The sequence below is a fragment of the Diorhabda sublineata genome, chromosome 8 (assembly GCF_026230105.1).
Source record: "Diorhabda sublineata isolate icDioSubl1.1 chromosome 8, icDioSubl1.1, whole genome shotgun sequence".
NCBI lineage: Eukaryota > Metazoa > Arthropoda > Insecta > Coleoptera > Chrysomelidae > Diorhabda > Diorhabda sublineata.
Window position 1 is genome coordinate 22,713,645 of NC_079481.1, and position 16,855 is coordinate 22,730,499.

General features: G+C 31.3%; 1 protein-coding gene across 2 annotated transcripts in view; it reads right to left on the reverse strand.

Annotated features, from left to right (window-relative positions):
• Window positions 1–1,480: 1,480 nt before the first annotated feature.
• Window positions 1,481–16,855, reverse strand: part of LOC130447228 (growth/differentiation factor 11) — a 76,715-nt gene continuing 61,340 nt past the window's right edge. For both annotated transcript variants that reach the window (XM_056783933.1, XM_056783934.1), the window contains one exon: window positions 1,481–12,842. In XM_056783933.1, the coding sequence (XP_056639911.1) occupies window positions 12,465–12,842 (378 nt within the window). In that variant the 3' untranslated portion in view covers window positions 1,481–12,464. The remainder of the gene's footprint in view (window positions 12,843–16,855) is intronic.

A 16,855-nucleotide genomic window follows, 5' to 3' on the forward strand; every position in this document is an offset into this window, starting at 1 on the left:
TGTTTATGCCTGATTGAACGATAAGACATGTTCCTAAGATTAAGTTGTTCTTAGTTAATGATGAAGAAATAAACATTCAAAAGGTTAGAATAGTATTTTTGAAGTAATGATTCCAAACTATTTGATACAAATAGTTAAGAATTTTTAGTGAAATTGATTCTAGTTTGTTATTTATATAGTATTTAAATAGCTAGTAGTGTTGTAATAGTACATGATACAGAATGAATTTTATGTGTCGAACGCCTCAATTATCTCAGAAACAACTGGTACGATTTTTATAAATTTTTCTGCGCCTTTAATCTCGCAAAATCATTGATGGAGGGCGGCAAGCCGGAAATGCTGAACAATAAAGGCTTTGCGTTTTTAGTAAAATAAGCGACATAGATGTTCAAGTAGCTCGCAAAAAATTCGCCTGGCTGAGAAGCAGAGGCCCCTAACTTCGTTAGCTACTAAGCTGTCAATTGTGGCAAATAAGAAAAGTACGATTGAAGATATTTATTACAAAAATGTTTGGTGAAATATTCTTTGCCAAAACTATTGAGACATACGTTGGAGGAACTATTGTTTGAATATCAAGCAACTCTGATTTTTTAAATATCCAAATTTGATTATATTGTTTGAAATCACTGGTTTGAAGTTGCGCATTGATCAAATTTAAATGTGCTAGAGTAATGAAATGACGGTACTCAATAAACTTGAGAAACCTTGAGAAGAAATTTTATAAGAGAAAGATATGTACTGCCTGAAGATTGGGGGTAGAGAAAGCGAAGTATCGTTATATTTTCAACATCACTAGCAGCACGTATTCAATTGTAGATTAAAGAATGTGGCACGATTATTCCGTATTAAGTTGGTATATGTAATTCTATTTTCTAGCATTAGTTAACTCACGTATTGGTTTAATATAAACTATTGATTTTATAAAGCTAGACACAAGAACATCATACGAATTAAGTTGAAACTAAGAAGTGTCCATTGAAATTTACTGTTACCTGTAATCCAATGGTACCGAACACATTGTTGGTGTAGTAGATTTCTCATTTGAGTATGTGATATTGTTTGAAAGAATTTCAAAATGAGGTATGATTGAAACACGTTATTCTTTACTTAGTTTTATGGCCTCTACCTCGACGTGCTAGCTTTGGTTTTCGCTTAGCATTTACCATTACTAAGTTTATTCGTATTAACTTTTTTACTCTTACTTAACTCTTTTAAGGGTAACGCCTAAGCATTTCACTCACCCAAAAACTCAAAGAAAACTGAAAAATATTATAAAATTTATTCAAATCCAAGAGATTTTAATGAACATTATGAGTAGCTTAATTTCGATAAATTTTTTTTGGCTTTTCATGCATTTACAAGGGTTAATTTTAATGTAGTTGAAAAACTACAAAAATAAGTGTGACTTAGTATCGCATATTCTTGATTTGATCTTTAATGTCGAAATATGATACGTTTTCAAATCTACACCTTATAGATAAAATAAAACTCTAGATACCTTGAAGAATTTTATTTAGCAAAATCTAATTCAGATACAAAAAGCAAAACACATAGAAAAATTGACAATATTCTCCAGGAGGAAACAATTATAAATGGAACTAAATATTAGTTAAATCAATTTCATAATCATTGCCATTTGTATTTACAACAGCTAACTGTACAGATATTGGAAACTACACAACTTACAAAGTACTACTTCTATTCTAAGAAACCAGTCGACATTACAACAATTTAACCAGTGGAAGTATTGATAACATAAATAAGTTTTTTTAAAACTAATATTATTATTCAAGAAAACTTCAGTAATAAAGTAAGTGTTTGGTATATTAGAGATATTTATAAATATTAGTGAAATATTCATGGTCCTCCCCAGAAAAGACAATGACACCACCGTAAATAATTTGATTTCATGCATAATAAAAGAAACATATTCATGATTTGTATGAGTGTTTTCTTTAGGTCCCATGCCCCAACATCTCTTGGATCAAGAATTAGCTCTTACTTGAATATCAAATTTTTTCAATATATGAATATAGAATAGGGAAAGAGATAACATATAACATACTTTCATAAGACCAGAACCATGATAAAAAAGCTGATGATGACAGTAAAAGAAGATAGCAGAGAAAAAAAAAAGTAAAGAGGGAAAAACCGCATTCATATAAATACAGAAGAAAAAAATATGCCGAAAGTTACTGAAAAGTACAAGTATGAAGGATTTTCTGACTATGATATCATTAAAGAATTATTTCCGAAAACTCTCGACCGAAGATACAACAGCTGAAAAAAAAAATTATGAGCGAACGATGTATATAGATTTTCTTAAAAGGATATGGAAATGATATTATACGGAAGTAGACACCTGCTAAGTTGCTTCAAATCTGTGTCAATAAACAGAAAATACCCAAGGATATTATAGATTTGAAAAATGCAAAAAGAGTATACAAGTGAATAAATTATAACGTGATATCACTGAAAAATCGATAAAGTGAACTATGGGTCTACCGCTCGACTTTGAGCTTTGCTGACGATCAAGAAGTAATATCGAAATATGAAAATATGAACTATATGACCCGGGTACTCATATAAAAATATAAAAAATAGTGCTGGATTTTAATGGAAATAAAACCATATACATGTAGACTAGAAGAAAAGAAAGAAGCATTTTGCTGAATGGTGGGCAAATGATCATATAGAGTGGTAGCGATAAATATCTAGGTATAAGACTATCAAACAATAAATCGTTGAGAGAAGCGACACTTTGAGATAATAACATGTAAAAGGACAATTAAAGAAAGAATTTTTGACACAATTTTGAAAAATTTTATATCATACAGTTCATACGTGTGACTGTGGAAAGTTAGAATAGAGAAAATAATGGGGTTTACGAATGTTTGGCAGAGAGTAGCGGAAATATCTGGGATCGAGATTATCACAAATAAGAGGAACATCAGAAATAGAAGCCAAATATACGATAGTGGAAGATATCAGAGGTGGAGAACTTGTCTGGTCTAGACATATGCAGAAAATAGATAGAGAACAGAAATAAATAAGGAAAGCAAAAAGAGACCTGAAGGTGGACGGCTAGAGAGGGATAGAACATATTGTAACACCGGTTTAGATTCATAAATACATTTATCAGTATAAGCAACTTCAGGTTAAGAGAGAATTTTTTATAAACAATGAAATTTCATTATTGAAGAAAATATAATCCTATGCATTGTCTATTTCATTCGAGGATAATAAATAATCCAATTCCTCATGAGCTACAGTAGTTAAGTGATGAGTCCAAAAATATTTGTACCGTGATTGGAGCTCCAATTAACATGAATAGCCTGAAAACCAAATAATGTAACAAGTAAGTCGTCGTTTGAGCGCTTACAAAGGAAATGGGATCCGGATCTGGATAAGGAAAGTCGGAGCTTTTTCAGTGGCGGCACATCCAAACTTGCTAAATGAATACACAACATATTATTAACGCAACTTAGATCACTAGCGCATAAATAATTATTGTTTCGCAGACACATGTGTGCGAGGTCTTATTGAATGAATGACATATAATCGACTAGATAATTTAGACCATTGAGAATTGAATACACACTAAAAAACTTTCCAGAATGGAGAAATCTCTGCATGAAAAATTTCGACAAATTTGTTTATTTGTTACATTCATCAGATTCAGTTCATTTGTTTTCAAAGTAAGTCAGGAAAATTGAATCTTAAGGGTTCAAAGTACGTCTTTTATTATCGAATACTCACTTTGTAAAGCACTTTAAAGTAATTATGTCTTTTACATCACTCATGTAAGATTTTGAAGTTTATTTTGAATTGAACAAAAAAATTCCCAAATAGGACGATATATTCCAGCTTGTTTAGATCATTTAATAAAATGTTGAAAAAATGGCGTATTGATTATTTTGTCAAATAAACGATATCAGGCATAAAAAAAGTAATTTTAAGATATGTGTGTGACGAAATCGGAACCTGTTCAAATTATCTCTAGAAACAAATATGGTTTTCAATTGAATCATATGAGGAATTTAAAATTTCATGATTCAAAAAAAAAACTTAAGGAACTAATCTACGTACACTATTTGCTATATTTCCTTATATTTTTTTGCTTTACGATCAGATTCCTATCATATTCGTTGCCTCTGAGTAGAATTAATAAGAATTATTAAAAATGATGAAATGAAAGGCACCAAATGAAGTGAGAGTATAATGTCAAAAATATTAAAGTGGTAGCAATCAAGGTCATGCGATCTTAATCAAATAGTTGATGAATCCTATCGAACCTCTAAACTGGCATGTAGATAAGATCTTCAGCAAAGTACGCTATGTGCGATAGAACCATAGTATTATTACAGAACCAAAGGCTCGAAAAGTGGAAACGTAATTTCAATACGATATCGAAATTGATTGATTGATTACTCGTCCACATATTATATTCATGAAAATAGATTCACCACAAAAAGATCAGTGCTAGACCGCGAGAACTATGTTCAATAGCTTTATGTATTGATAATTGAGATAACAATATAAACAAAAGGTGTCACCTTTTTCAGTTTTTTCCATTCAAAAAAGTTCAAGATCCAGGGCTGTTAAAGCCTGATAAGGAAATGGAGTTTACTCAATACTTAATCACATTATAAATTTCAAATAGACACTAAACTTAATAATAAGAAACGTGAATAAATTATTACAGTATATAAACGTTCAAAATTTTAAATACAGTTCTTTATATTGACTTGACTGGTTTTCTAGATACATAAAAATAGTACTATAATGGTTACGTGAATTCGGAAATTTTTGTACAGTTTTTTAACAATATTTACTATTGAAAAGTAAATGGTATTAGTAAATTTCATTCAAATATGTAGTTCTTCACTGACATCGAGAAAACAGAACAGAAACGAGATGTTACCAGGTTAAATAATGTGAGTAAACAATGGTATGTATATCTCCTTATTTATTTTACTATTATGTTTAAAAAACTTTTGGAAAACGAAGGAAACATTCGTAACAAGAAGAAGAAGCCTTTATGCTTATAAAAACCTCAATAGAACTGAAAAACCAGTTTAAATAAGTCCAAATGAAATTTAGTTGTGAATATTGGAATTATAAGCACGCAGTGAAAAAGGATCTGCAGATTTGTTCGGGAGAACTCCAAATATTCGATCGTTTTTTACGATGAATGCTGAAAAGCATGCACTATCGAGTTTTTCGTCCGCTTCTCCTCCACGCACCTGACGAGGATGACTTCGATCGTATATTGAAATTTTGCGAAAAGTACCTCGGATACAATCAGGATGATTTGTAGTTCCAGCATCCCGGCCAAAGTTATCTGGAAATGCTTGAAGATTTACGTGAGCAAATGGACAACGAAACAACACTCGAGTACATCCGTCTTTTCGTGAAGGATGGAGCTTCGCCATACAACGTATTATGTGTACAGGAGTACGTTCAAGCTCATTTTGGAGTATGGGTAAGCCGACGAGGATTCGTTGAGTGGCCCGCATGGTCATGTAAACTGATTTGATTTTTCCCGACCTCCGAACTGCAATTGAAGTAAGTATAATAGCTGTTGTTTCCTACTTTCAATAACTTTTTTTTTCATTGATCCAAACACTTATACTCATTTTATGACTCGCTTATATTAGATTCACCTGTATGTGGATTTGTTTATTATTATTTAACTCTCCTTTGGACTAAGAGCAAGGGGATAATTTGATAAAAACTTCGTTCAACAGAGGATTCGAACCTCCAACTTCCCTGTTGTGACATTAAGCACTTCGACAACAAAAATATAACACCGTACAGATATCCCCTAAAAATAAACTCACGAAAGTCAGTGGAACGCCTGTTTCCAAACGTTTAAAATCATCGACACATATTTAGGGAACTAATGGCAATAAACTGATCATCAGAAATTCTTCTTATAAAATACCCTTTTTTCTACACAAATTTAAAGCTTCAGCCATCCCTTATAAAACTACTTTTCCTGAATTGCCTGAAAAACTAGGTCATGATATATTTCTCAAAAGACGAGAGCATGTTAGATTTTTGGGGAACAAACTCAAACGCCAAACTATATGGTTCTAACGATATCTAAAATTATGTTAGGAGGACTATTTCCTTTTTTTGCTCTAATGATTTCCATACGTCCTGTCGTGAAACAGATTTGATGGAATATTAGAAAATTATCGGAATGATGGTCATTTAATTAAAGCCGACTTTACTTGCTTTGACTTTATTTGTCTTCATTTCTAAAAACTCATGAGTCATATAGACAACTAGACATCGATTAAAAAAAGAGCCATAAAGCCGATTCTAATGATGTTAATGCCTTCCTTTATTAAAAGATGGCACTTATGGCGCCTTATGCGCGTCAGATATGTCACAAATAAAGTCGATTTTATTAAACTTGCCGTTCCGAAAATTAGAATTTCAACTGTAAACTTTATTTTATACTTTAAAAAGTTATTCCAAATTCACGTATTCAATTATGCTAACGAGATCTATATTTTTTAATATTTAAAACATTTACACAGTCTATATACACATCTACTATTTAAAAAGTGATCATTTGAAAAATATTTAACTATCCGATTTTTAACAAATCATCCAAAAATATTTTTAAGGCAGTTTATCACAAAGAAGCAATTCGTTTTTGTAGAAATAATTTACGAATTTGTGCAAAATTTTCCTAAAATATATTTTTTACTAGTTTTTTTTTATTCAACTTACTAGAAAAATAAATATAAGGCTTTCTAAAACTAAACATATCACATATATTTATACAAGATATTCACAATAAGTCATAAAAAGTTATTAAGACTTTCAAAATTATCGTAAAAATAAATTATGAAATAATTTTTCAAAATTTCCTCTCCATTTTTTGGATCTACGGATCACAATCCGCATCTTAAAAATAAATTTTTTGTGTATAAACATGGTGTTTTAATTTACGAAAATATATACACATTTTCAGTTGCCAGAGTTTGTATATATTTGACAAAAAAATCATTCTGTTTTATAATATTCATTGGAATTTAGTTTTTCAATGTATCACTTTTCATTCATTTTTGATAATTAGATCTCATACTTGCATCTTCCGAGAGCTTTTTGTAAATGTGATTCTATGAAGCGGGCGTAATACTTCAATTAGCACAACTAGCTATGGATATATTTTGCAACAATAATTTCTTTTCGTAAGTTTTCTATAATCCAATAATTGACATATGTAGCATAGAGTCCTTTTTTACACCTTTATTTATTTCACCGTTGCTACCTTACTAAAAATGTACATAAAGACAATTTTCCACAATTTTAAACACCAATGTAGATGGACAAGGGGCACATGATTTATCCAAATAGTACGAGGGAACTAACAGCATTGATAGATAGTTAACTAATGCAACAGAAGATCGGCATGTAACAGGTTATGTATGTACAAATCAATCCATAACAGTCTCAGCTACCAGAACTTATTTTTGAAGAACGTTTAGTCGATTCAGACGGCGGAAAACTTGTTGAAACTAATTTACGAAGTACGAAATCATTAAGAGCTTGTCTATAGTGGATACAGGCATACAGAGATAGGATTTTATCTCAATGTTACCTTAGTAACTTCTGTTAATTTTTATTTTTTAAATAATAAGAGACTAATCAAAGGATAATTTGGTTTTTTATTTCAAACAAAAAAAAGTATGAATAAAAAACAAATTACGATATAAACATCCGTGAAATTATTCGTTACTCGATTAGATATTCTTGACTCTGCTCCTTCGTCGCCTCGTCCATAAACATCGATCTCGTACCGTACTAAATCACTTTCCAACTTCAATATTAAAATTATACCATTTTATTTGATTGTGCTAAATTATTAAAATAAATTGACTATGCTTCTTAAATTATAATTACAAAAGTATTTTGCTTTCTCTTCTATGTTTATGGAGCTCTAATAAAAATTTAGTCTATAGTTAAGTATAGATATTTTTTGCAATTGTAAGAAAGTAGGGTTGTCCTGGCCATACTAATTGCCATAGCACGACTCGCTTGAATGTTCAGTCAAATCTTATAAAGGAAAATTCGTGTGATAACAATGAAGAGATTCTTCTAGTAAGGGGAACGGGAAACAGAAGACATCTAAGAAGAAATGGTTGATAAAGTTTGTAGTAGAGTTTGAAGGATTTGAATCATATCAAGATATTAACATATATTAAAACTCTATCATAACAAAACGTGGGTGACGATATTGTCTTTAATTTTTTAGACCCACATGGAATCAATGGGGTTTATTGGAACTATATTTCTATGAGAATTATTATGATTCGAAATTTTAATCGGACTAATATAAATGCAAGAATTAACTGTTTATCGGTTTTTTTCATAAAACACCAGTTTTTGTATTTGCCAAGATCATTTGAGAAGAATGAGAACGATAACAGAAAGTATAAAAAAGAGTCTAGATTTAATGAATCTTCCAAAAATGAGCTTGACATTACAAAAAATTGATAATTTGTTATAAGCTATATATAAATTTCAATAATTCATCTAATAATAAACCGTTTACAATAATACTGTGAAAAGTTCATTTGCAAACTCTGACATCTGACATCAATTATAATTACAAAATTTTAATAATAAAATTTTGTTGAATCTATTTACATTCTTTTAATAATTTGCACTAAAAGCTGAAATTATACAAGCAATTATTGTAATTCCTATGCCCATGATATGAAAATAAATTACTGATCAATCTTTTTGCATGAAAGGGCGGATGGCACAACAGTTTTCATGAAAAATGTACATGTTTTTTTCATAAATATTTTTTTGTCAATATAATACAAAAAAGCTGATTCCTTGTCAAAAAGGTATCGAAATAGTATTAACAATACCATACCAATATTACATAAGTTAAGAAATATTAGTACTGATTCCATTTTATTTTACCAATATACAAAGTATAACAAAAAAATGTTTTAATTTGTTAAGCTAACTCCTTGAATGCATTGGATTGAGAAAACGCGAGATGTATAACAATAGCAAAGTTGGCATTTGAGCAATATTTTTTGTAACTAAATTGTAAAAAAATGTAAGAGATCCGTAACCGTAACACGACAGATGAATAATCAATAATTATTATGCATCCTGGTCGCTATTCATGAAAGAAATTAAAAATGAAATACTTTTTTTCAGTAGAAATATCCATGTTCATATCACTACATAATAAAAAGAACTAGTAGATAAGATAATGAAAAAAATACGTTTCAAACTAACAAAAATGGGAAAACCGTAGCAGACTCGTTAATAACGTAACAAAGCGGAATGCTGACTAGTAGCATGGCTCTTGTGAATTTAATTGTTATAGATCATTTCTCTAAAACACATTACGGTTTGGAAATTAGAGAGTGAGTAGTTTTTGGTTTTCGACACTTGGATAATATACCCCTCGTAAAATTAAGGCAGCCGAGAACAGACAAATTTTTGAGAGTACTGTAGTAAAGACCCCTAGCTCCGGAAGAGCGTGTGAATCAAAAGCCTAATAAGTTCGTAGAAAATTTAACTTTGTTATTTAATCTGACCTTGACGTTTTCGAATAAAGCTCCTTCACACCTCAACAATACTTACATAAGTGAAACTGTTGCTATTGGGGTGTAACGTCTTCATAATACACGCATGTGATATCACATCATTACTGAAAATGAAGTGTTGCGATGTTGCTGGTGGATAAATTTTGTGGCTATTATCAATAAAACATTCAAAAGAAGCGAAAGCGAGATAAGTTATACAGTCTTGTTCTGATGAGTTATCATAAATATAAAGCTTACATAAAGATTACAATCCACGAAGATGACAGTTTACATTTGGATGATATTATTTTCACGAAACTTTGGTAATTAGTGAATTAAAATTTTCATAGGTATCTTATTTTACATTTCTTGGAGGCGAAGTATAGGTTCTTTGAGTAATATCTGTTTTTACCTTAGGCACAGAGCTAATCCAACCCAAGAGCCCTCCTTCTCTATCCGGACTTGGGAACGGCAACATGCCCTTCTCAACTACTCAATCCTCCGATAGGGCATGCAGGTGAAGTGCTACGCAGGATAACCAAAAAACTGGACAGGGAAAGAAGTGAGAACATCAAAATATTGTGCAAAGTAGATGACGTCAACGAATGGGTTCTATCAAGAAAGGGAGAATGGAATGAGTCGTAGATATGGATAACAACACACTGGTCAAGATACCTTGCGATGAATCCCCATTGGGCCGAAGGAGTATCGGCCGACTCACAAAAAGATGGAGCGGCAACCTTGAAGCAGGATAGGAGGCAAGGATGTCGAAGTTAAAACAGGCGACTTCGCCTAATACACGGAAGAGAAAGAAGAAGACATTCAATGGATTTGATTGGATGGGATCAAGTTGAACAAGCTCTATACAAGATCAAGCAAAATTTTGATCATTGATGCAAGCAACGGAAGTAATCTAGAAATATACATCATGTTTAGAGATTCAAAATAGGTTTATGATAAAAGACAATTTATAATACTTTGAACTCCTAAATATATGATTTGCTGTCCGACATATAAAATCATTACCAAAAAAGAATTTTTTATGAAATTTTTACGCACATATACACTAACTTTTTGTTGAAGCTCTCACTTTGCATACCGTGATTGGATCATTTGTCTTATTTGGAATTATGTTGGTTGAAATCGATACTTAAGACTCTGTACATTGAAACGTACATTGCAAAAATTGAATTGAAATATTGTATCACTTTAAATATTAGATAGCAATTCATTATTTCCAAATGAACGAACAATTTCATACTAAGTATACATAATTAGATTCAATAATCCATCTAGCGCCAATCGAAATCTACAAGGTTATTGAAAACTCGTGACAGATTCTGTTGAAAAGAATGCATCATTTGAATTTTGTTTCGTCATATCAATGTTACAAATCTAATTTATTCCAAGGAAAAAAATGTCATGTCCATTCCATTCAAATTTCCATTTAATATTGAAATATTCATGATAACTTAGGGTCATTTGTCAACAATTAGCAAATATGTTTGTTGCAGTAGCATTTTCTGTATTAAGTTGTATTTAAGTAATTTATTGTTAATTTCTCGATATTTAAATTAGAATTACTGGAAATTCGGTATACTACCATCTCAAATGTGGAATTGATTTTATTCTATTATAATTTTGGTAGAAAAATTTTTAATTTGGAACTACGATATTAGATCGAATAATCAATGCTATGGTAATAGTTTACGCCATAAAAAACGTGTATCTCATTTACTCACACTATATTAATAGAAATTACAATGTTTCATTCTTTTTATCTATAAAATACTCGTTTAGGATTTTTGGATATATCTATGTTTTCTCTATGGGAATGAATGGAATATTCATAGTTTAATATAGTGGATTTTTATTGAAAGTACACTAAAAGCACGGTCTTTGAAATTACTCTAGAAGTCTTTGTCACTGTTTTTTGAAGTTGAGATACGTTGCTTCATATGTCTTCCTCGATTTTTCTGATAAACAGACAACTAATATTTGGTGATTTTTCTATCCATTTGGCTGTTATAGAAAGCCAATACTACTTACATACCTCGTAGTATGAATAACTATTTCGAGGCTTTTATTAATAGACCAACAGTTTTTCGAGACCTGTTAAGAGATGTAGAGAGAATGAAAATGTTGAAGGCTAAGGTAATTTGAATGGTGACTGATATTCAAATATTATGCCAGCAATATTAGTCACAATCGAATAACAACCCCATGTTATTTTTTAATGACTTGGTATTAACAAGATGTTTCTTCTCTTAGATAAAGTATTCGCACATATGTGGATAGAACTTTGATAAGCAATAAAATGGTTTGATTCAGTTTTTTTAGAGCTACATAAAAATGGTCTAATAGATTTAGAAACTATAGAGGATCGTATTTTACTAAAAATAAAGCTGTTATCTCCAACATATTTGAGTCCATTATATTTATATTATATTCAATTTTGGAAAATATTTTGTATCACTGTCGAAAGAATATAACAAAATTTGGCTGAAAAACCTGTTCAATGTTCACGAGACGAATAGATGGAAGTGTTCTTTCAAAATCAAAACATAATTATGTGAAGTTTTGACTAAACGGATAGCTCACAGCAAAAGGACGGAATTTATGACCTTTTTCTATCAGACTGAACCATATATTTTTCTGTTATTTGCAATCACTTTCCGATTTAATAGATACGAAAACGAAAAGTTCAATGAAAATAAATATCGGAAATAACTAAAATTATATAAATTTTCCACGAACTGTAATATTTAGATATATTTATTATATTTCATAGCTTAACTGAAATTTTCTTTGAATCATCCAAATTGTAATACCTTTCTGGTTTAAAGGAATCAGCTTTTTCGATAATGACCGTAATATTTCACATCATAATTACATACACCCACACCTTTCCACTACCATGCCGGGTAATGATCCGTACATCACGTTTAAATGTTGGTCGAAGTACAACATGGAGATACTTCCTAATTTTCGAGGAGTGCAACAAGGAGGCGTACTCACTGGTTTCGTTATTTGCTTCAAGTGGGTATGGGGAAACTTCTGTAAGGTAACATACGGACACTCTCCAGAACACATATAAGCGTCATAGCGTTTCGGTGCTATAATAAAGTCCAAGCCGATGGCCTCGAAGTCAACCATAAGTGGGTATCGGCAGCATATGGTTTCGTTGGAGTCATCGTCGCAATTTAGACCCATACTTCGACGAACTCTATGTTTTGCTTCTACAGTAGAGATTTCTATAAATGGAACCTGCAACAAAAAAGAGTGATCTCACTAAAGTATCAATTATTGTTATGAAAATCAATGTTCCATCCAACTACGAAAACGCTCTTATATATTTATCATTTTACAGAAAATGTAATCAATTTAATTGAAAATAGTTTTATGGAGTAACAATAATGTAAAATAGAATATTATGTTTTAAATAGAAATCAAATAGATTAAATCAGTCGATATCATTAAAGATTTCACCAATTTTTCATTGAATCAGATATTGTTTAAATCAATATTTAATCGGATCCAACAAATAAACAAACTAACTGACAGAATAAATTCAATAAAATCTGGCAACATAAAAATTCGGAGAAAAATACTATGACAGAGATGATTGATTTGTCAACAATTTAAGATTCAAAGATCTTTCTTGAAAAAATTGTTGAAAATATTTGTTACTAAGTCAACTGTCCTCTACTCGTTTACTCTCGCGGAGTTTGAGAATATTGCGTTTAGTTTCTTCACACTGATTCTTATTCGTCAGTATATCTCTGATATTTTCCATTCATTTTAATTATTAACAAATTCAACAAAAAATCTATTTGCCCAAGGAAAATTTTCGATTACACTTTTAAGCGAAGATTAGAAGGTACATACTGTGAAGCACAACTGTCTTCTTCTGGTATATTCTGCTTGTGTTTGGATGTTATCTATTTAGTTCGTTTACATTGCTCCCTTTTTAATCCGTTATATTAAATTCATTTTCCAAACTAGTTTTTTAAGTGTCCATTAATTGAATTGTCCTAAGTGGATGAACGCCCAGTGATACTAATTCCAAGAATATCAGCTCTAATATTTACTTTCTTTGGAAATTGTTCATGATGTTCTCTTGCGTCTTTTGATTTTTAACAGGCCAAGGGGAAACGTATCCTCATTAGTGAATGTCATACAGAATATCTTGGTCTTTATTAACAAGAGCCGTCATAAAAAATTCATTCATACTGTAGAAAAGCTATTAAAGAAATTGTATTTGATACTACATTCAAAGTAGATTCTTTACTGTTTCGTGTGATATTCCTATATGGAGTACCGAATTACGAGGATTATGCAGTGAAAGTACTTGAAACTTCTATTTGTGTTCTCTCATCCAAAACATGTCCATTTTTTTATATTGGTAATGAAAACTTGAACAACCTGAATTTAGTTGGAAAACCAGCTCACAAATTAACTCAAAAATAATTGTGATTTCTTATTTTACAATAGGGATGAATGTTGCCAAATTGGCACCTTGTATAATGTTTAAATAATTGTTTGTCAATGCAATCAATGCATTCCACTAATATTGATAAAAGTGTATCAAGCGTTTTGGGTTAAAAGAATTAGATTTACAAGGAATCAAAAACAAATTTATACGACTTATATGGAAAATAATTTTTTTAACGCATCTCATAATAATATGGGAGAAAAATAAATAAATAAATAACAATTGAAAAACCTTCCAGAATGGGGCTGGTGTACATAAATGGCAAGGTATGAATGGAGCACTTGTAGATAAATTGAAGTTTGCAGAATTAAAATATTTAATATATATGGTGGCTAAACACCCCAGATGGGGTAACGCCGCTCTTACGAGCTTTCTAGATCTTTTTTTTCTTTGTTTCGGGGTACATCAGTCCCCATTCTCTTCTGTTTATATCTTGTGGCACATATCCTGCCAGGCTCGTCTATCTTTCGTTTTTTCTTGCCAGTTCCCAATTCTCTTAAGCTCGTCTTTTACCTCTTGCCACCATGTAGACCTTGGTCTTCCTCTTCTTCTAGCACTTCCAGGGTTCCAATCTAATATTGAGTACGCTACTGTTTCCTCTCCTGCTCTCCATACATGTCCCAGCCATCTTGCTCTTTGTTGTTTAATTTTTCTTACTATGTCCTCTTTAATTTCTTGTGCTATTTCATAGTTCATTCTTCTTCGGTACTCATTTTCTGTTAGTTTTACTGGTCCTAATATTGTTCTTAATATTTTTCTCTCAACAATTCTTAAGTCTTCTTCTTGCTTTTTTGTCATAGTCATAGTTTCTGCAGCATACATCAAGACCGGTCTAATAACTGTTTTATATATTCTCATTTTTGTACTTTTTCCTAGTATTTTGTTTTGCAGTAGTTTTTTGTTAGCGTAATATGCCCTGTTAGCTGCTGTTATTTTTTCTTTGACTTCTGCCTCTTTATTTCCGTCACTACTTAAGGTTATTCCTAAGTACTTGAATGTATCTACTTCCTTAAAATCAAAATTTCCAATTTCTATTTTCTGTTTACCTCCTATAATACGTTTATCTAGCCTCATTATTTTTGTTTTCTTTTCATTTATTTTAAGACCCATTTTACTTCCTTCTAGTACTATTTCCTTTAGCATTTCTTCCATTGTATTTCGACTTCTTGTGATAAGTGCTATGTCGTCTGCATATGCTACTATTTGTCCACACTAGTTTTTATTGTTCTCTTGTCTATTTTACACATCACATATTCCAGTGCCAAATTGAACAGCGTCGTTGATAAAGTATCCCTCTGTCTTACACCCTGATTTATTTCAAATTCTTCTGTGTTCCCCACTTGTGTCCTTACTGTGACTGTTGTTTTCTTCATTGTACACTGTATTAGTTTTCTTAGTTTGGGGTGTATTCCCAGTTCTTTTAGTGCCGACATGAGCTTACTTCTTTTTATCGAATCAAACGCTTGTTCAAAATCTATGAAGAGTATTTCCACTTCCATTTTATACTCATGCGCTTTCTCCATTATCTGCTTGACCGTATGGATAGCATCTATTGTAGATTTTCCAGATGTAAACCCGGTTTGGTACTGTCCAATTATGGTTTTCGTTTGTTTTGAAATTCTTTTTTGTATGAGTGTTGACAGTATTTTGTATGCGGTGTTTAGCAGCGTGAGTCCTCTGTAATTCTTACATATCTGTTGATCCCCTTTTTTGTGTATAGTAATAATTTCACCAGTTTCCCAATCCTCAGGCATTTTTTCTTCGATCCATATCTTTTTGATCAATTCATATAGCCGATATTGGAGGTCAAAGCCTCCATATTTTATTAGCTCCATATTAATGCCATCTAATCCAGGTGCTTTCCCATTGCGGTTTTTATTGATTATTTCATAGATTTCCTCTCTTGTTGGTTCATCCGTATTTTCGGTTTCATTTTCTAGATCTTCTATTTGTTGATATTCTTCATCTTGGAGTACTTCTTTATCTGTAAGTATTTCCTTAAAATATTGCGTCCATGTCATTTTGTACTGATGTTCATCTTCCGTAACTTTTCCGTTGCTATCCTTTATGCCTTTTATCTTCCCTTTATTTACCTTATTTTGTTCATTTATGCTCTTATAGAACTTCTTCGAGTTTATATTTTCCTTTTCTATTTCCTTTATTTTGCTGTCTATCCAATTTCTTTTTGCTCTTGTATTAACGCTTTTTGATTCCTTTCTTAACTCATTATATTTTTGTCCTGTTGCTTGCCAGTTTGGATCCATTTTAGTCTTGCTCCGTTTTTTTTATTTAGTATTTCATGACAATTTTCATTATACCAGCCTTTATTTGTTGTTTTTTCTTTTATTCCGACATGTTCTGCTGCTGCTTCTTTTATACAGTCTTTGATTTGTACCCACTCCGTTTGTATATCATTTGACTTTGTCTGTTCTCTTAATTTTTTTGTTAAAGTATCTCTGTATTTTTTTCTTGCATTTGTGTGGTTCAATTTTTCAATGTTCCATTTCTTTTTTTTAGCATCTCTTTTACATCTTTTAACCTTCTGCTTTATAGTTGCTGTAACTAGAAAGTGGTCCGTATCTGCGCAAGCTCCCCTAAATGTTCGGACATCCTTTACAGAGTTTTGTTTCCTTCTTGTTATTAATATATGGTCTATTTGCGTGAATGTTTTGTTGTTCGGGGCACTCCAAGTCACTTTGTGGTGGTACGGATGCTGGAATTTGGTGCTGCTTATGCATATTCGTACTTATAGCTAAATTGCACAATCTTGTTCCATTATCATTTG